Source organism: Equus caballus, chromosome 1, assembly GCF_041296265.1.
Source record: "Equus caballus isolate H_3958 breed thoroughbred chromosome 1, TB-T2T, whole genome shotgun sequence".
NCBI classification, from domain to species: Eukaryota; Metazoa; Chordata; class Mammalia; order Perissodactyla; family Equidae; genus Equus; species Equus caballus.
Window position 1 is genome coordinate 1,495,648 of NC_091684.1, and position 20,690 is coordinate 1,516,337.

Here is a 20,690-nt window from a genome sequence, read left to right on the forward strand (position 1 = left end):
GAGCCTCCGGCACAGGGCACCTTATCTGCTTAAACAACGTAGGGCATTGTTTCACCTGCCTCAGAACTAGTGCTTCTGACGATTTCGATGCACACTGAGGGCCCTTCAAACTCAGAGCCAGAGAGAGCTCGTGCAGAGGGGCTGGGTGTCCAAGGCCCCCTAACATGGCCACAGCCTTACAGCGGGAGCAGCTGCCCCTCACAGGGACAGCCTGGGCGGTGCCCTCATGGGGATCCCCAGCGAGAGTCTTCTGAAACACCCAGGAACCCCCACCCCTGGGGTCCAGGGCAGCCTCTGACCCAGGTGTGTGCTACCATGGGGGGGCTCACTCTGGGCAAGCTTCACAAGTGGCTCAAGGCGAACATTCATGGAGGCTCAGATGACCTCCCAGAGGACGAGGGCAGGTTGGACGAGCTTCGGGTAGGTTGGTGCCCAGGTTCAAGGCCATAAAGGCCAATCTGAGTCTGGCTTTGGCGACTGCAGTGTCTGGATTCAGTCCTGGTCCAGAAAAGCAAAGAGCAGAGCCAGTGGAACTCTGACTGCCAAGGACGGCTGCCCAGGGACGGGGACAGACGTGTTCCTGTCTAACAGGCTTGTGATCACTCCTTGACGGGAAGTGAGCCCAGACAAGCTGACCTCCTAGGATTTCCCTGGCTCTGGACTCCGGGAGGGATGGAAGGAGGGGACCACAGCCCTGCCTTGTCCTGCAGGGCTGGCTGGGGTTCCCACCAGCCCCCAGGCACGTCCACCGGAAGCCCTCCCTGCTCGAGGAAGTAACAGGATGACTGGCTGGAGCAGGGGGCTCGTTCCCAAACCCGCCTCCCACCCCAGACAAAAGGCCCAGGCCGTGCAGTCACCTTGAAATCAGCGACTGAGCTGCGTTGGTTTCCCCCAGCTGAGGAGCCCGCGTCTTAGCTCGCTGAGACCACGAGTAAGCCCAAGCCAAGACTGGAGCCCTGACTCATGATTCCCAGGGCCATCTCCACGCACGGCCACCCTGAGGGGGTGCAGGGGGCCTCCCGGTGGTAACTCACAGCAGGGGAGACATGCCTAGCAAGCACACGACAGACACACTGGCCTCCCCAGACCCACCAGCTCTGCCCATTGCACCCGCCCTCCTCCATCCCACCCTGCCTACCCCTGGCTCCCCACCCCGAGCACCCACAGACCCCAGCCTGCGTCTGGCCATCTGTGCCCTGGAAGGAGGTCCAGGGCAGGCCACTCGGAGCCCAGTAGCAGAGGGGCCGTGCAGGTGCGGCTTGGGTACCTGAGCAGGGGCTGCTTGTGGTCGGCTGGCTGGTCTGGGCTGGGGCACGGTGGGGCCTTCTTGGTCACCTGCTTGTAGATGTTCCTGGCGGTCACTCCGATCCACAGCATGGTGGAGAGCGTGGAGTAGTGCAGGAGGATGCCCACCTGGGAGAGAGAGGTTCGTCAGCCCAGCCACCCCTCCACCGTGTGCAGACCCTGAGGCCGCGCACTCCCTGGACCCTTGGGCGGAGCCCTCCCACACCCTCTGCATCCTCAGAAGACAGCTCAGTGATGACAGGAAATGAGGCCAGCGGGAGGGCACTGGGGCTTTTTGCTCAGGGCAGACCCCACACTTCATGGGGGCCTCAGAACTCGAGGGAGACATGTGGGCACAAGGACCTGGCACAGGTTAGCTATGCTCTCCTGCCGAGGGACAGGGTGAGGACCCCGTGCGCCCTAGAGCACAACATCACTGGGCTCGGTCCATGTGGGGTCCTGCAACATATGTCCCTGTGCAGCGTGGACACCATCCCTGCATGGGGGCCAGTGTGCACACATCCCTGTGGTTGGCATGGCCTGCGCGGGACCCGTAGAGCTCCAGGCAGGCTTGCCTGGGCCCAGGCCCACAGGGCGCCCACCAAGTGAAGGGCAGTGTGGTCCCGCAGCCGGGGTCTCTCCAGTACACAGAATTTGTGACACTGCACGGGAGATAAAACACCTCTTGAATCAGATGCTGAAGCCGCTCCATGCAAGTCGAGTAGCTAATTACTATGGAAACAGCCACCAAGTGTGTCCCACCCCCGGCACTTACCGCATTAGCTAATTAGGCATTCCGTCCTCCTTCCTCTCCATCTGACTCTATAAACTGAGGTTACCTTTGAAGTGATAACCTGACATTTCGCAATGACAAGTAAAATATGGTGATAATTGGAAAGGACATGAGCGTTTAAGAAATACAGAGATTCTCTGAATAAAGCTAACGTTGCGCCATTGTAACGACTATCGAATCCAGAGTTCAGTTTTTACTTATGAGAAGACTCCACAGTGATTGATGAGACCCTTGTGGGGACGGTGGGGAGACCCAAGAGCTCTGTTCTCGGTCTCGGATGGCCTCCTTGCATGTGGGCGAGGCTAGCCTTTTCCTCAGCCTGGCCTATGCCTCATGAACCTCGAGCTCCATCCAGGCCTCACCCCAGCCTGGCCAAGAGGGGGAGGCGCTGGAAACCGGGGGTAGGGGCAAGAACTCTGCCCCTGAAACAGGAGGAGAAAGTGGGTCCTCCTTGGCCTGGGCTTCGAGTGAAGGACAGTCTGACTTTCTTTTCAGGGGATAGCAGTGTGGCTGTCATCATGTATAAATAGAAACAGTCAGAGAAGTGTCCTCAGAAGGAGCCTGACCTCTGGCCTGGTGGGCTGACCCCGCGAGGAGGGGAGGGAGCACCCAGGGCCGGGAGGAGTCTCTTGGAGAGAGCGAGTGCAAGGGAGGAGCTCGTCCCGGCTGTGCACCTTTGGGGTTTATGAGGGGATGTGAACAGCAGAACTCTGCCTCCCAGACCCCGGCTTAGGCTGGACACATGGAGAGGTCACGGGGACACTGCCCTGGCTTCCAGACAGAGCTCTGCCACCGTCCCGGAAGGAGGCCGCCAGCCCACGCTTCCGGACGCAGGGCCAGCGCTGACGCACATCTATTATGTGGGAACAACGGCGGCCGTCTGTCTGATGTCATTTAGTGCTTTAATGAGGCTCACGGTCATCTTTCAGTTGCCATGACAACCGTCTGTTCTCTCTGCCATCCAGAGCTTTGGACCACTTCTCGTACATCATTTCACTGTGACGCTGAGTGACTCTTGATGGGGAAGATTGGCCGGAAGAGTCCTATGTTCAGACACCAGGTGGTGGTGAGGGTCCCTTGTGGGGCAGTCCTGGCTGCTGACCAGAGGGAACATTGACTGTAGGGAATTGGCTCATGCAGTTGTGGAGGCCGAGCAGTCCGAATTCTGCAGTCAGCGAGCCACAGACCCAGGAGAGCTGACGGTGTAGGTTCCAGCGTGAGTCTGAGCCCAAAGGAGGGAGACCCCTGTCCCAGCTCACACAGTCGGGCAGAGGGGATTCTTTCTTACTCCGCCTTTTGTTGTAGTGGGTCCTCGACGGATTGGATGAGGCCCACCCACACTGGGGAGGGCCATCTGCTCGACCCAGCCACCGGTTCAGATTTTCACCTCATCCAGAAACACCCTCACAGACATGCCCAGAATCATGTTTGACCAAATATCTGGGCACCCCGTGGCCAGTCCAATCGACATATCACATTAACCATCACACCTTCCAACAGTCTAGTTTTTAGCCTGAGCCTCCTCCCTTCTCCAGTGCGTGGTGGACGGAGCCGAGCTGCGGGGTGATAGTGCCCGACACCTCTGCTGGCATCTGCAGAGTGCGGCCGGAGGTAAAGGAACAGGAAGAAGGTCACCTTGAGGGCTCACTGAGGTCTCCACCACACCTCACTGCCCAACGTGCACCCAGCTTTATTCTTCTCTCTGTGGGCTCATTTCTCATTCTGCACAGGATGGTTGCTTCCAGCCTCTGCCGTCTGTCCCTCCCTATGGGGATGCAGGCTCCACACAAATGGAGGAACAGCTGTGGGTTTGCTCTCGGCTGCACCGGCACCCACAGGCCCCCAGTGCTTTTTTGTGAATGAATGAGTGAATGAATGAATGATGCCCCTGCTACCTTCTAGAAACATAGTCAGGTGGTCAGGGCGCATCTCCAGTGCTCCGGGGCTGGCTTCCTCTGGTGGGGCCCTGAGGGCCGTCACCATGAGATAATCGAGCATCTCTCACACGAACACGATCTACACAGATCTTGCCTCTCTCTGGCCGCTCCAGGCCTGCACCCGCCTCCCACCCGCCATGCACCTTGGTGCCCATCTCGGCTGAGCTGGCCAGGCCTTGGACACCACGAGGATGCCTGGCCTCTAGGAGCCTCCACCTGGGCTGGAGATTTGGGGGTCCCGGGTTTTTGGGAGGTGGGGACGGGGCTGGGGTTCCCCGAGGTGCTGAGGAGCCTGGCGGGCGGCTGCACACCCGATTCCAGCAGCTCCTTGTGACAGGTCCCAGCACATGGAAGGCTCCTGTGGCAAAGTGCGGACAGGAAGGTAACAGTCCGTTTTATTGCTTGCAGACGGCTCCGCAGCTCGGCAGGCGTTTACTGGTAGAACGTAAATTGGATTTCCCGGGACGCTCGCTGTGGTTGTTCCACGCTTATGGAAAGGCACAAGGAAGCGTGTCTGCCCCTCAGTGAGGTTTTCAGGTCTGTGCTGGCAATTTGTGTGCCAGAGCCCAGGAACAGGTGGTAGAATGGGCTTCCTGAGGGCATGGGTGGCCCTGACGTGGATTTGCAGGGAGCAACATCTCCTCCATGAGAGGAGCCTGGGGAGGGACCCTGGGCCCCGGGTTCTGGAGCATGGTGCTGTCTTGTGGTACCTTGCTGCGGGCAGGCTGGTGTGGGGAGCTCACAGCACGATTCCTCCCTGTGCCACCCCGCAGGGACAGCTTCTTGCCCATCCATCTCCAGGGTGAGTTGCCAGCCACTGCCATCTGTGTAGGCGGACAGGTCATCTCGTGTGGACATGGCCATCCAGGTCAGTGCCGGCACATGTGGGTCCCAGGTAGTTAGGCTGCAGGAGCCCCACAGCCATTGATAAACACTTGGTGAATTCATAGCAGCCCCAGCTATGAGGGAGTAATACCCATCCTAGTGGGGCCAGCCAAGAGCACTCCCTCCACGGGACCCAGGCAGACGTGCACCCGCGGAATGACAGACACAGAAGGGGTGAGTCCTTGTAAGATGCTCTGGGGTCTGTGGGGAAGTCCTCACCTGGCCCCTGCCTGGGTGCTGGAGGGGACTGACCACCTGGGCTGAGCTGGGCTGTGAGCAGGCGGCTGGGCAGGAGCTGGAGGGAGGAGAGCAGGGAGGGGCCTGGGTGTGCGGCTGCAGAGGCCTGCTGGGCTCCTCTCTGGGGCCCTGCACCACACCCCACAGTGTGAGGAGCCAGGCTCACAGTCTGAGGAAGGGCCTCTCCTGGGCTCTATTGGGAACTGAAAGGTAGTTTATATCTTCCCTCTTTTAAAAGAAAGGTCAGGCGGGGCCGCGGGTGGGAAGAAGACCTTTCCACGATTTGTTCTCAGTCCTCCAATGCTTCGAAGCTCTTCTTGTCCCTGAGTCGGGGCAGAACCTCCCACAGTGAGGTCTCCAGCATCTGTGGACTCTTACCCGGGCAGGGGAGCAGGGGATCCCGTCCCCGGGCTCCTGCCCCACCAGTCTCTGTGGGAGAGGCAGTTCACGTCCCTATTCCCAGGACAGTGACTGTCTAGTTAGCATGTCACCACAGGCCTCAGAGCAAGCTGGTCTAATTGAAAAATAAATTATTTTACACGATCGAATGCTGAGCAAAATAATCAGACTCACGTGGGGAGAAACTGTAATACAGACACTCTGGATGCTTACCTATTCCCCTCGCAAGAAGCATCTGAACAAATTCTCGAATATTATATCATAAAGCAGACAATTGTCACAAATTTCCCCTCTGGTAACAGAGTTGACAAACACTTTAAAGTTTGTAGCAAAATGAAGAGGCAGACAGCACTCACCGCCTGGCACAGGATCGGGTACTTGGTGCGATTAACGCCGCCAGCAAACACCGTGAAGGTCAGAGCCGCGTGGAAGCAGAAATTCAGGAGCGTGTGCCGGCCTTTCCGGCTGATCCGGATGGCGCTGCGGGAAACAGAGATTTCACATCAGGAACTGGCATCTTAGGGCAAAGCGTGGAAGTGAACTGCCACATCCGCCCACGTGGGGACTGGGCTGAAGACCTCACTAGTGTGACCGAGACAGGGCCAGGAGTAAAGCACCCGAAGGACCAGATTGAGAGAAAGGTGGATGGACCGTGCTGGGTCCACTTCTAGTGTGTGGCCACTGGGTGATTTGGTGTTGTCACCCTGGGATGCTATGACTGGAAAGGTTTTTGAGAAATTTTGAACAACCTGGTTACTGGACAGATGAGGACATTGGGGCCTAAGACTTGATGACTTGTCCAGTGATGGAGACAGAGGGTTGGGGGGAAACTCTTGGTCAGGCCTCTTGGATCCCAGGATGGAGTCTCTGAGCAGATGTCTGATCCTCAAGAAGAGGCCACGACTGTGACTGGCTACGAGTTTGAGTCCCTGGACCAGGACGCTGGCATGGCTGCGACCCGATCCTTGACCATCCTCCGCCCCCACCTGCGGCCACAGCGGAGATAGCCTATGCCTGCAGCTGACTATGGCCACAGCTTCTCTGTGGCCTTGGACATGACCAGGCCTCTTCCCCTAACTGTGGTTATGGTCATGGCCTAGGCTTTGTCCATGACTTTGGTTATGAGCTGGACCCTGACTGTGGCAGGATCCTCCTCACATATCCCAGCGCATCTTCAAGTGATACAGACACACTCAGGTCATGTCCCCACCCCTGGGCAGAGGTGGCCAGGAAACCAGCTCAGGAGCAAACCGCCTAGACTCCCTCTCTAGGTAAAGGCACAGTCTGAAGGTGCTTGCGGGCTCTGCCAGCTACTCAGCTTCCCAAGGACATAGGCTCTCGGGGCCTGAACAATCCTGCACCATTGGAGGAAGATCCTATTTCCCCTGATTGGATAAGAACACGGAGGCTGCTGTGAGGATCCCAATGGGGGCCCGGAATGGGAGGGCATGGCTGTCCCTCAGCCACCCTCTGCCACCAGGGCCACCAAGTGCTGGGCAGGCTCAAGCTGGCTGGCGACCAGTGAAGGGCCCTGCAGGGCCTTCTTATTCTGTGAGGGTGGGGAAGCTCCTCCAGGTGGGGAGTCTCGGGCAGGGCGGGCCTTACCTCCGGTGCACCATGTAGGTGACGACGGAGATGAGCAGGCACAGCAGCATGACGGCGGTACAAGCATACACCACGGGGTGCAGGAACTCCCCTGGGTCCTGGGGCAGGGAGAGGACGGCCTTCAAATCCTGGAAAGACACAGCGCAGACCCATGTGAGCAACGCGGCCAAGAGCCTGTGACATGGCAGAGCCACCTGGGTTCTCCCTGGCGCAGCCTCTCCCCTGCAAGGCGCTCCAGGCGTTCTCTGCATCGGGTGGAGATTTGCTGGGTCTCAGCTGAAACAGATAGCTTGCCTGGGGCAGGGGAAGGCCTGCTCAGAGGAGTGCTCTAGGCAGGTGGAGCCACGGCCTCGCCGGCTATCCACGTGGGGTTGGCTCGCCTCCAGCGGGCCTGCTCAGCCGCAGGCATCTTTGTGGGGCTCTGCTGCGCTGGCCATCCACCTCCAGCCTCCTTCCACCCTGGCATCGCCAGGGCAGGCAGACGGGCGCCCGGCTCCCGTGGAACACGCCCATCTGAAGGCACCACACCTGCCCCTGAGGGTCTTGATGGAGCCATGGAGAGGCACCAGCACCAATCAAATTTCCCCAATCAAATTTCCCCAGGCTCCCGTCTGAGCCTCACACCCACTGAAATTCTGCTTTTAAACATCCCCCAGGAGAATTTTGTATCAGGCTTCAGTAAGTCCCATAGAGCTGACTCAAGTTGGTGGAGAAGGAGGAGAAGCCATGAACCCATGACGTAGGCCCGAGAACCGCTGGGAATCACCAGTTCCACTGCGTATCACAGCAGCCCCAGGAAAGGGTTGAAGGTCAGAGTTCAAAGGAGAACACATTTTTGCCTGCGAGGATATAAAACTGAGGGCAGAGTGCCCTATTTGGACACGTTTGGAAAAACAAAGGTTTTGTCAGGAGCCTTGCCACATCCACCTCTGACCTCTGACCCTCTGACCTGTACCAAGCACCGTTCTGGACCCTTCATCTGCTATAACTCACTGAGTCACATGAGCACCCGGCTATGGACTGAACTTTGTCCCCACAATTCCTAGGTTGAAGCCCAAATCCCACGTGATGGTATGGAGATGGGCTTTTAGGGAGGTGACGAAGGTTAGATGGGGTCACCAGGTGGGCCCAGATCCCACAGCAGGAGAGACACCAGGAGCACACACACAGGGCAAAGGCCATTTGCGGACACACACAGTGAGAGGGCAGCCATCTGCTGCCAAGGAGAGAGGCCTCAGGAGAAACAAGCCTTCTGGCACCTCGATCTTGGACTTCCAGCCTCCAGGACCGTGAGAAAGAAATCTCTGTAAACAGCCCAGTCTGTGGCAGTTTGTTATGGCGCCCCAGCAGATGGGTGCATGCCATCAGGTGGGGCTCTGCTTGCCACGTCCAGGTCAGAGGGTGAAGTCCTCGCTTGCTCCCAGCCCATTTTCTGAACCATGTGCTCTGCTCCCAAGGCCCCCAGGGACTTGCTCTGCTCCGGGAGGAAGCCCAGGGGCTGGTGCCCACTGGCAGAGGCTGTGCCTGGAGGGGGCTGCCCAGGTGTCCCGTGTGAGACCACCCTGGGCTGCTCCAGCTATGATGACAGGTCTGGTGGTCGGGGTTGGGGGCTCTGCAGTCTTACTGATCCCATTCCTCCAGACGGCAGCGGTGGTGCCCACAGCTCATGTACCTGCCCCAGGCTGGGAGCGGCTACAGATGCAGAATCAGTGCCTCCCTGGGCAGTCGCAGCAGCTGGACGCAGCCGGCCACTCCTCCAGGATGGTGCCCAGGTGGCGTCACGCAGGAACTGGAGAGAAACGCCCTGGTGAAGGGCACTTGGCTTGTGCCTGAGGGGGAAGCAGGAAGACAGCATGTCCGAGAGCTCAGCTTCTTCCCCTCCTGATGCGTGATTTCTTGTCAGTCCAGCTAAGCTAAGGGCCTGGCCAGCTGGAAAGTGTCAGACCTGCTCAGAGGGCACTCCAGGGAGAGCCGAGGGCCACCTGTGCCCAGCCACCACTTCTGCACTTTGACCCGGGGCAGGGACTTTTAGGAAGTGGTCTCTCTGCTGTCATGGAAACAACTGATGGAATCCGGTCACCAGGGAAAAGGCACTGAGTGACCTGGATGCCAAGGGGACTCCTCACAGTCTGAGAAATGAAGCCAGAAATAGCACCCCTGGTCCAGAATAGCAGATGACCAGACACGACCGAGGGAGGGGCACATGTCACTGGGCAGACCAAAGGGTGGACACCACGGTGGCCCCCATGCCTCAGTCCTGACCATCCATGGACCAGGAAGTCTGAGGCCAGGTGTGGACAATGCACAGAACACTGATGACGCCCATCTGGACTACACGGGGCTTCAGCAGGACTCACGCTGTGCACACAGCCCAAATTCCCATGAAACCATCAGCTCGGGAGAAAGACGGCCAAGAGAGGCCAGGCTCAAGGTGATAGGGATGCTGGGCTTCAGCACCCCCATGGGAGACTGGAGGTCTTGCCCGCTCCAGCCAACCAGGAAGGCCACCCACGCTCGACCCCGAGACAGGGTCTGCCGTCCATGTCCCTGCAGGCCTGGCGCCAGCTTACGAAGGAAGACCCTTCTGGTCTTAGACCCACGCCCAAGGGAGGCATCTTCCTAAGAGGGATGGGGGTGGCACCCGCTGGGCTCTCTATTCTGCAACAAGGAACCTTCGCCTGTGTGAGGACAGGCTTCTGTGACAAGGGACGGAATTGCCTGTTGGTGAAGAATGGTCGTTCCTATGAAGGAGAGGGCAGAGCCGGGAGGCCGCAGTGCACTGCTTGTACTTTCCCACAGACGTCCTGGCCTGCTGGAGGCACTCACACATCCTTCCTTGGCATCCTAACTTCTGGAGCGTTTGCCATCGAGCAATGGCAGGAAGGGGACCCTTGTGGCCCGAGAGAGTTTCAGGGTTATCCTATATGTGTCACAGTTCAGAGGCACCAGCTTCCTGCCAGATGCAAACACTGCAGAGGTCGAACAGGTTGAGGAAAGGCTGCTCTTCGTGGTTGAATCCTGACATCAAATTATCTTTTCACTCCCCGTTTCTTCCAAGAGCTGTCTGCTGCTGGCGAGTGGAGGATGCCCCGGGAGGTCACAGGCATTCAGGTCTGACTGGGCACCGGCAATGTCCCCGGCCTGTCGTGTAATTCTTGGCATGGGTTTTTCCCTCCAGTGGCATCAACCCAGGGTCTGAAAGCCCTAAGCCCTCTTCACAAAAAGCCCAGTTGACCTCTATTGCTGGTTTCACATCTGTATGCGAGAGAGATGCAGCACGCAGTCCATCCTGTGTCCAGTTCTGTCGCCGATTCTATCAGGACCAATGCGGCTCCCTTGATGGCTCCCTCATGCTGAAGTGTCCAGGTGGGTCCACCCCATCTGAGGACTCACAAGTCCCTTCTCGGCCTTTTTTGGGGGGCGCTGTTGCTGGTGTGAACACCCTGGACGGGCCTCCAGACCCCTGACTCCTGGCTGGGGAGTGAGGGTGGGAGAGGGGAGCCAAGCAGACTTGGGCATCCTAAAGCCGTGTTGTGCGCAGTGACGCCTGATGCCCTGTGTCTGCGCTGCGTCCTCGTGCATCCATCCCCAGGATCGCAGGAGCGCATCTGGTGCCCAGGACCCGCGTTGGAAAGCTTGTGTTCAAACACATCTTATCTGACAGTTTTATTCATGTACACAAAGTTGCCTTATTTTAAGCCAAATAAAAAGCCAGAAGGGTTTTCCTGTAGCAGGTAGACATCTCAAAGCACGAGGTCAAGGTGCAGAGGTGTCTCCGGACAACACCAGGTCAGTGCTTACACGGCCGTGAAGTCCTTTCACCTCTCACCTGGCACAAGGCAGGCATCCGACCCGCGGAGCAGCTGCACTCACAACACATGTTCTATAAGGAACAGAGATTCAGATCCATTTGGACTCCAGTTTTCTTTCTTTCTCCAAATTAGAGTTATCCACAGTGCTTTCTACGTTTTTAGAGGTGACGTTTAGAATCCAAAGTGGGTCATGCAAAATGTAGATGCAGTTTACACTTTAAAGTTTGCACACATGCAAGTTCCTCTTGGAAGAATCTACGGTGCAAGCGTCCCATGGGCAAAGTCCTTATGATTGTCCAGCATGTGGTCAGAGATGGACCGACGTCTCCAGAAAAGTCCCTCGGAGGCCAGGGAACCAGCAGCGCCCTTCGGACCAGCAGCAGTGGGCGGAGCATGGACCTCACAGTGGAAAGGCTGGAGAGCAGTCCAGAGAACCATGGGGCAAGGAGGGCGATGGAGGCAACCCCAGCCTCCATGCCAGCTGCCGCCCTGCCCCGCTGTGGGGCTGGAGCCCGAAATCCACACTCACTTCTGCGCCTGCGTGATGCCGGTGGGATTGCTGCAGAAGCAGGTGATGATGTCTCTCCTTCTCCTGGGAGCCTGGCCTTCGTCCTCCCACAGGCCGACTGTGTTCCCTGAGGAGCCCACTGCTGGGCGCCGGCGGTCCATGAGCACAGCAGCCCTGGTGCACTGGTTGTTCTCTTGAGGCATAACTTCCTTCGACATTTTACTGTCATTTTAGTTGGACATTCCTTTTTGGCATGTTCTGCAAATCAAATGAATCAGGATGCGAAGAAAGGAGGACAGGGGTCACTTGAGTCATGTGTCCCCTTTCCCAGCAATGTGTCACCCTTTTGCCAACCGTGAGACCTGGAAGGTGGCGTCTTCCCCACCAGGGGAGCAGGCGTCTGCGGTGTCACTCCTGCACAGTGAGGCGTCCACAGGCCAGGCCTGCAGCGTGGGCTACGAGGGACGGGTCCTTCCTCCCAGGTCTGCACCAACCCCGACTGATGTCATTACAGCCTGAGGTCCCTGGGTTGCCTTTTAATGACAATTGCACCGTATTGATCTGCCAGCCTTTCAGGAAAGTGTTCCCCGGGGGAATGCGGAGGCAAAGGTAAACAATTCCTGCATTGAGAGCACGGGTTACCCTAACTGGACATCGCACTTACATGGTTCTCACGGTTTTCTTTGGGGTGTGTGGGCTGGTAGAACCATGAAGAGCTTTGGGGAAAAATACATTGAGAAAGAACGTAGAGACTTTCCTTCTTGATGGGGCTACTTGCTTGGAACTGTGAGCGTTACCGGGAAGTGCCAGGCGGGTGGCAAACTCTCCCTTTGTGGGATGAAGGTGGTTTTATAAGCGTTTAGAAATGTAAATATTGGACTGAATAAAAAGCAACAAACTGAAAGAGCTTGCGGGAGTTCTGGAGCGTCGTGGGCCTCGCGGGCTGTCTTCTACCCCGGCTGGAGGCATGGGTGCCGTCTGGGACTTGGCGTGGCCCAGCGAGTGGGTGTAGAGTGGGAGCAGAGCTGCACATGTCCCACTTGGTGTTTCGTCTGCGTCCTGATTCTGGCTCAGGGGGCCTGGCGGATGACCTGCAGGCCCTTCTCCTGTGGCCTCCTTGACGTCCTGCCTGGCCTGCCCGCGGCCCAGCTTCCAGGTCTCTGCACGCACCTGCCCTGGTCTCTTTGGGGGTTTTAATTGCATGATGGCATTTTTGAAGGTGAGATGCTTCTGTGTGGAACAGGGGTGTCCCGGGCGTGCTGGGTCCTTGGGGTGCTCTGCTCCAAGCATGGCTGGGCAGGCCTGGACTCTCGCCCTGTCCTGGCTATGGGCCCTGCAGGAGGTGGCAGAGGACGTGCTGGCGACACCAAGGTCAGCCCAGAGTCCAGAGCGAGCGGAGGCTCTGCCGGTTTTCCGTGGAGCTCCAGCCCAGCTGCGGCGCCTCCTGGGCCGTGCAGAAGGGAAGCCGCCACAGCGGGTCTGGGCCACCCGGGACACACGGTCCGCGAGTGGAGGGGCGCAGCCTCTCAGCTCGACTAACGCCGCACGATGGGAGAGAAGTGGTGTGAGGAGGCCACACCAACGCTGCACTTCCAGTTAATTCCTGGCTCCACAGAAGGTGCGTCTGGGAAAGCGGAGCCCGTGCAGTGACAGGCCCCGTCATGGGGGCAATACCAGCCCCCAGTTGGTCCACCGGACTCCACACTTGGAGAGGGAGAGAGACAGAGGGAGCCCAGAGGCCTGGACAATTTTTTACTCTAATTCCAAAGCCTGTCACTTTGCTCCTTTGATGACCAGTGAGCCTCTAAGGGTCACAGAAGACTGCAGGACACACAGTTACGTGCATTTTGGCCCCTGCCTGAGTCGAATACTGACAGCAGTGTAGCAGAAACAAGCCGGTTCAGGGCTGCTCCGGATTGTTAAGAACTGTGAGGAAGACGGACGCCGTCAGGCAGTAGCCTGGGCTTTAGAGACCAGAGACATTCAAATTCAGAGCTGCAGTGCCTGGGCCCACTGGGGAGTGGTGCTGGGTATTCAGATCCTGTTGGTGCTGAGGGCAGACAGGAGGTGGCGTCAAGGCCCCCAGCCAGCCTGCCAAAGACACTTGGGACCCGGTACAGGGTAAGTTTCAGTGCATGGCTGTGGAGATGCCCAAGACCTTGATGCCCTTACACTTGGGGACCAGGAGGCTGCCGGCTGACCCAGGTGTCAGGGAGCTGACTGCAAGGAGCCGCTGGGCAGGTGTCCCAGGTGGCCAGAGGACAGCAGTGGGGGGTGGGCTGGGTTGGGTCACCCCCACTGGCCTCGGCCTCCAGGCTTTCCTCCTCATGCCCCAGGGAGCCAAGGGGGTGAACCTGCCCCATCCTCTACACCACAGACTCAGAGATACACAGAGAAGCGCTCGCACCAGAACTGAGACCCCCATGTCAGGCTGGGGTTCTCTCTCCCTTCAGAAACTCTCCAGTGGAAATGTTGTCTGTTAAGAATAAAACCCCAAGAAACTGCTGAAATTCCAAACTCTCAGGCAAGCGTGGCTGCCCAGCTTTGAGTCTTGGACTGGCCAGCAAACCCGGCAGCACAAAACTCTCCAGGTGGCTGGAGGCAGAGAAGGTGCACTTCTTGCATGGGGAAGCCCTGCACGACTCTGCATAGTGGGGCCACAGGGTCAGCGGCGAGGGGGCAAAGACACACTGACACGGGGCAGCTGGGTCCCGCGGGGGGGCCGCGATGGGCAGCACTGGCCCCTGCGCCTCCTGGAGGGTCTCTCAACTCCCTGCTCATCCGTCAAGGACGCATTTCCATTTTGTAAATGATTTAAGTCTGAGGCTGGAAAGCTCCGACGGTGCTGATCTAGAGGCTACGGCGCATTGGGCATGGCACCGGTGGGGCGACAGGTGATCTGGTTCAGGGGCTGGGCTTGGCCAGGCTCCCATCCTCTCTGAGGACACGTAACATCTCAGATGTCTGAAAGGCGAGTTGCTGACGTCCTCCCAGCCTCTGAGGTGTGCAGAAGTGTTTCGAGGTGATGCTGAATCTTGGCAAAAAGTACCTCTCTTGTTTGGACATATCGGATCAAACAAGAAGAAAACGAACAAGTGACTCAGACAGACCACTCCTTACGAAGCAGACAACCAGGTCTGCATTTTGGACGCACTGCCCTGCGGCCATCGCTATTCTCCACACGTGCTGGGCCCTCCGCTGCCCCTGCCGGCTGTCCCTCTCACACACACAGTGCATTATTCACTCGGCCGTCACCCTTCCTGGAATCCAACTGGCAGCAACCACAATGAGGCACGCACGAGCCTTCAGGACGAGCCCCCATCGTGGCCCCACTGGCCGCTGACAGCAGCCGTACCCCCTTTCCTGGCAAGAGAAACATCCTCCCTGTGTTTGCTGTCTGTGCTGCGGAAGCCCACCCACGTCCACCTGCCCTTCAGCCAACTTTTTGATGGGCAGGGGGCCGGCAGGGCTGCAGCGGGAGGGTCATGTGATGGGCTGGGACTGGGGAGGGGGTGACCCCAGCCCAGGCTGGAGAAGGTTTTCAGAGGTCAGGGACCGAGCCCCTGGGAGGCGGTGCAGGACGACGGCTCCTTCACTGATTAAATGATTCAACATTGCGGCATGTGTGCAACTAATTAGCATGACCCACACCGAGCAAGCCTGCAGGAGCGCCCAGGCGCCCCGAGACCCGGTGCCCCGCCCGCCCCACGTGAGCCCCCAGCAGGGACCAGCACGCGACTGACTGCCCGCTGACTGACCACGCGCTGGCTCACTTTTCCTGCCCGGGGAGCATGGACGGGGTGGCAGCTCCAGCCCCGCTGCCCCTGAGTGAGCAGACTCACCATGAGCACCTTGAAGTCACTGAAGTGTGAGCACGGATGGAGACGGCATCGCTGGCTGGGTCGATTATGTCGCACCCTGCTCCCCACCAGCCTCCATGGCCGTCCAGAAGGTCACGGTACCACACGGCGGCCACAGGGTCAAGCCCTGGGCAGGGTGTCTCAGGTGACCGTGATGGGGCAGGTGAGGGTTGAGAGGCTGCACCCACCTGTGAAGACAGGGCTTGGTCAGGGTGGGCTGGAGGGTCCTGCCAGCTGGCCGGCAGCACACTCACCCCTGCTGAGGACGGCCCCAGTCTGCCCCCGACTCGCCTCCTCTCAGCCCTGCCAGCCTGTTGCAGAGTCTGGCTCAGGCTCTGTCCCTTCGGGGCATCCAGAGGTTCCGGAGACGACTGGGGGCTCCTGAGCCTCAGGGGCCTCGGGTGGAATGTGCGGGCAGCCAGGCGCTGCTCTGGGGAGCACGTCCTTCTCCATGTTTAAAATCACCCTGTGCCCACCATCCCAGCAATGAGAAACCCACGTCAGTCGTTCCAGGCTGCACAAAGCCGTATAACATGTCTGTCAGTCTAAGTCGGGAGAAGCAAGTAGACCTTGAATTAATCTCCTCACAAACAGCCAGACCCGGGAAGGCAGAACCTTCTGCCTGGATGGGCTGGACCTTGGGGGCTGGCATTTTCGCCCCACAGACACTGGTCTCGGCTATAGCTCCGTGCCGTCGGCTTAATCCAAAGTTATTCCAAATCTGCATTTGGAACAGCAGGAATTGCCTCTCGAGGTTGGGGCTGATGCCTGAGAAACGGCTGGGGGAGCGGACACTGTGGCCAGTGGGCTCTGACCTCGCCTCCCCGCCACGTCCTGCTGCTTTCCCGCCCAGGGACTCCCCCGCCACGCAGACCCCAGAGAAATGCAGCCCAACTTCTCACCTATTTTGGCAAAAACAGCTGGAGCGGCAACGGTCCTGTGCTTCCCGCTGCCGGCGCGACGCGGTGAGTTCTCCGTGCCTGGGAGCAGCTTTCCATTCCAAGAGGCGACACGCTGGAGCCTGCGAGAGGAGTTATCAACAGATTGCAGGGCTGCAGCCGGGCAACGGCGACAGGGGCTCTGCACCCGAGGGAATGAGTCAGAGCCAGGACCAGCAGACATTCAACGCGATTCTCAGCAGGCAGCTTCCAGAACTCCGGCGTGAGGAGTGCCAGCCGCCTTTGCGCCGTCTTCCGCGGGCGAGAGCCGGGATGAGGGACCGGCCGGGAAGCAGGAGCCGTAACCATGGGGATGGGGGAGGCGCTGATGGCGGCAGGCGCTGTGGCCCGCTCCCCTCGGCAGGAGGGAATGGTTCTTCCCAGCCCGCCGTCCGGCTGCCCGTCACACTGCAGAGACGATTTAAAGAGACAACCGGCCAGGTTTTGCCTTTGCTTCTGACAGAGTCGGACAGCTCACATTAAGAGGTCTCCCTGAAAGCAGGCAGAGGAGGACTGGATGATCTTGTTTGCGATTCCTGTCCACTGAGGGCTCCAAGAACAGAACAGAATATGAACAAGGAGGTTGATTTTGGAGGAATTTTCATAGTCTGTATTAAAATATTCTCAAATCCAAATATTCCCATGCTGAGGTGAACCCACAGTGAGTCCACCCCAGCATGAGTCAGCAGGGTGATCCTGCCGGTGTAGACAGGACGTGGCCATGCAGAAAAAGCCCGTCAGCCCCCTGCCCAGTCCAGGGTTCTGGGTGACAGAGCCGGGTGCCGAGAAGGAAGGCGAGCCGTGGTGGAGAGGAGCTGGGATCCAGGGACACGTGTGTCCTGCCTGCAGTGGGATGGGCTGCTGCAAGTAGGGCTAGGGGCCGGAGACCACACCCAGCACGAGTGAACGGGGGCACCTGCCGGCTTTTCCCTCCAGTCTCCAGGGTGGTGACACTGGTGCCTGCTCGGCAGTCCCCAGGCCCCTGCTGTCCCCAGATGTTGAAGGGCCTGAGCCTGCCCTTTTGGGGGTGTGCCACTGAGAAGAAGAGGATGAGGTGGAGGGCCTTCAGCTCCAGCCCCCTCAGCCCCATGCCACCTTGCCTCCGAGCAGGGTTTTCCCAACTCTCCTGTCCCCATCCCTCCTGGCATTCCTATCCCCCATCTGTGGGACGCTGTGATGAGCCCCGAACTTCAGACAAGGAATATGTGACCCCGAGGGGTGAGAGATTTCCCAGTTGCCAGGGAGTGGGTGTCAGGGCTAGGTGGAGACCCTGCAACCCCCAGGCCCAGCCCACCCTGGCTTCCTAGAGCTGCTCCCCCTGGGGCTGCAGGGCAGCCATGGAGCTCCCTGGGGGCCCAGGCTGGGGGTCCTGGACAGTGGGGGAGGGAGGGAGGCGGGAAGACCCACCCTGAGCAGGGGGGATTCTGCCCAGATTCCCCAAGTCTGGGGTGGTCCCGCGGGGCCCGTGCCTTGACCTCCCTCCCACCTGCAGCTCCCTCCACAAAGACTGTCCAGGTTCTGAGCTCAAGGTGAACACAGGTCAGCCTGCCACTGCCCTCAGGGGGCTCCCAGCCCAGAGATGACAGAAAGACAGGTGTGAACAGCCCATCATGGGGCCCAGGGCAGTGGGAAGGGAGGCAGCTGCCCGGCCTCCCACTGTCACCGGCTGTCTCTTTTGCTCTGTGCACAGCCTCGTGTGCTGTCCCTGTGCCTTCTCCCAGAGTCAGTGATCCTCCCTGGCCTCAGAGCAGGGGGGCCAGTACTGGAACTGGGGCTTCCTGAGTCCCACAGAGGTGGCTTCTGGGCGAACTTACAGAAGACGCCGTCAGGAGGGTGGGATGGGGGCCGGCCTGGCTCTGGGCGGCTCTGGAAAGCCCCTCCCTGCAGAGCCTCAGCCCCAATCTGTGTGTCCTGTGGGGCCCAAGGCTTCTAACTTAAAAACTAACCAAGCCTCAGACTTGCCTGGGGTCCAGGTGGGCGCACCCGGGGTCCTTGGGTGCTTTGGGGGCCTTGGGGGGGCACTTCGGGTAGATGGACCTGCCTGGCTGCTAGTGTCCTGACCTTGCACTTTGTGGCCTGGACCCAGTGGGGTCCGGTACCCTCAGTCCCAGCGTTAACCTGGGTGAAGGTGGAGTCCCTCAGGAGGAGCTGGGCTGTCCCGCTGCATATTGGGGGTCATCCCGGGAGCCATGTCTGCAGGCCTCTGGCTTTGTGAGAGGTTGGGGTACCGGATGAGGTGGCCCCTGCCCACACACAACGGTTGCCCCACCAGCCTGTCCTTGCGCTCTGCTCCCAGGTGACCAGGCCTCAGAGCTGCCTGTGGAGGGGTGTCTGCTCCAGACCCAGGTCTGGGGCAGGCGGTGGGGAGCGGACGCACAGCCCCAAAAGGCAGGCGGCACTCTGCACTCAACACAAAGCAACAGACTCGTGAGATGGGGAAACTGAGGCACAGAGCAGTCAGACACTTTGCTGGCAGCCTTGCTAGAGCCGCAGAGCCGGGCTGGGGCCCACCCTGCCCTTCACTGCCGCTCTGTGGAGTGTCTGGTCCTGTCTGGCAGGCGGAGGACAGCTGGCCCAGGGCTCCGGGGCCAGGCCTCTGCGCTCAGAGTGACCAGCCACTGCGGTGAGCCCCAGGTCTTCTCTCCCTGACACAGCTCAGAAGACTCAGGGGGACCCCATTCGACATGGCTGCAACCCGGAAGGCAGGGGCTCCGTGCTTCGTGGTGGGGACACGCCCTCATGTTGCTTCCGGGGCCTCAGGGCGATCTTGCCTGGGGGAGCCTGGGCCGCCATCTGCCGGGCCCTGCTGAGGAAGTAGCGGGCACGGCCCCTGAGCCCCCTCTCTGTAGCTGGTCATCTGCTTTCCAGAATTTGGAGTTGGCCCTGGAGACGGTTTTAGGACACTCCTCGCCCTTCCCAATTTCCTGATGCACCAAAAGCTCTTTTCCGAAAGAGATATTCATTAGACGCCAGCCTCCAATGGCACCGAGAACCCACTCCTGAAACGAGTGTGCATGTCTGCAGTTTAATCCACCAGAAAGACTCGCTTCATCCCAGTGAGCAAGCGTCTCAAGTGGGTCGCAGGCTCTCGGCCCCTCTCACTGCAGAGTATCAGCTTCCCTTCCAGAAAGTTCAGTCTTCTGGCACGTTCTGTGAGTCCAGGACTGCCCACCGAAGGCCCTTACACCTCAGGCGCCAGGGTGAGCGACTCACTCCTCCCAGGAGCCTCCGAGGGATGTGGGTGGCTGCCTGCTCTCCGAGGGGTAGCTGGGGTGTCCTGCCAGGCTCAGCATGGGGCTTGCAGCTGGGGCCCTGCCTGGTCTTGGGGGACAGCCATGGGGGCTGAGCCCACCCCAACACCCAGAAAGAGCGGGTCGGCTGCCCTCGCCGCAGTTGCAGGGCCAGAGACCTGGGTGTCCACCCCCAGGGTGCTCAAGGCAGACCGGGCTTCTCTCTGCACCTTCTGACTTGGGGAACCTACAGGCGAGAGCAGGACACAGGCCTGGTGCCGATCTGGGGCTGCCTCAGGACGGCCTCACAATGGACAGAATCAGAGGTCAGACGCAGGGTCTGGGGGTCAGATCAGGGAATCATGGACACCTGCTTCCTTCTCTCCTAGGTGAGCGTGCGGCCCCCACCCCGACGTGCGCAGGGTTCTTGCTAAAAATACAGAATTGCTGGTGCAAGAATGGCTTCAGGTCGGCTGCTGACGTCTCAGGCCAGACTTGCCTCTCTTCGGAACATTTTTGATATCTTTGGAGTTGTCAGCTTTCCAGCGCTTGTGTGGGAATTCTGAGACCCTGGAATTGAAGAAGCCTGAGGACGCTGGAGATGGAGATGGTGTTTCCGGGCGTGTGGGCAGCCTGGCCCTGGAGGCTGCGGGCTTCAGGCCTCGGCATCCTGGCTCATGGAGCGGAATTAAAACCGCTCTCTGGTTGCCGTGGCAACCAGCCGTCTCCCCCCACAGCGTCAGGTTGAATTTGTGCAGACCATTTCTACCAAAGATTTACGCCAACAAATCCATTCTGCCCTGAGCTGAAGCCTTGTTTGAGAGCCAAATAATAAAATTAACAAACTTAGAACATTCTTGAGGATGCCCTTCCTTGCATAAGCGTCGCTGGAGTGACAGAGAGAACCAGGTTGCCGTCCCAGGCCCACGGGGAGGCTGCTGAGGGGTTCGGGGCAGCTTCTCGTCATTTGTGATAAACAGGCAGCTTTAGGATGTTTGCGGCCCCCAAGGAATGAGGGTCTCAGTGGCTGTCACCTCTGACTGGCATTGTGTGGAGTCTGTGCCCATGCACGTCCCTGCCAAGCCTGCCCCGCATGTCCAGGCTTGTGGGTCAGGGACACACAGCCCTCTTGGCCACGGGGTCAAGCTGGGCGTGGGGTGGAGTGGTGACTGCACAGTGAGTGGAGTCGTCCCAGGAGCTGT

At 59.2% G+C, this 20,690-nt stretch overlaps 1 protein-coding gene across 1 annotated transcript in view; it reads right to left on the minus strand.

The window, feature by feature from the left end:
- The window catches only part of ADGRA1 (adhesion G protein-coupled receptor A1), a 44,824-nt gene extending 24,933 nt beyond the window's left edge, over positions 1–19,891 (minus strand). The window contains exons 1-5 of the mRNA XM_023636589.2: positions 16,223–19,891; positions 15,303–15,508; positions 7,141–7,268; positions 5,892–6,015; positions 1,268–1,413 (exon numbers count right to left, since the gene is read on the minus strand). Of these exons, the coding sequence (XP_023492357.1) occupies positions 1,268–1,413; positions 5,892–6,015; positions 7,141–7,268; positions 15,303–15,305 (401 nt within the window). The 5' untranslated portion in view covers positions 15,306–15,508; positions 16,223–19,891. The remainder of the gene's footprint in view (positions 1–1,267; positions 1,414–5,891; positions 6,016–7,140; positions 7,269–15,302; positions 15,509–16,222) is intronic.
- Positions 19,892–20,690: the final 799 nt, after the last annotated feature.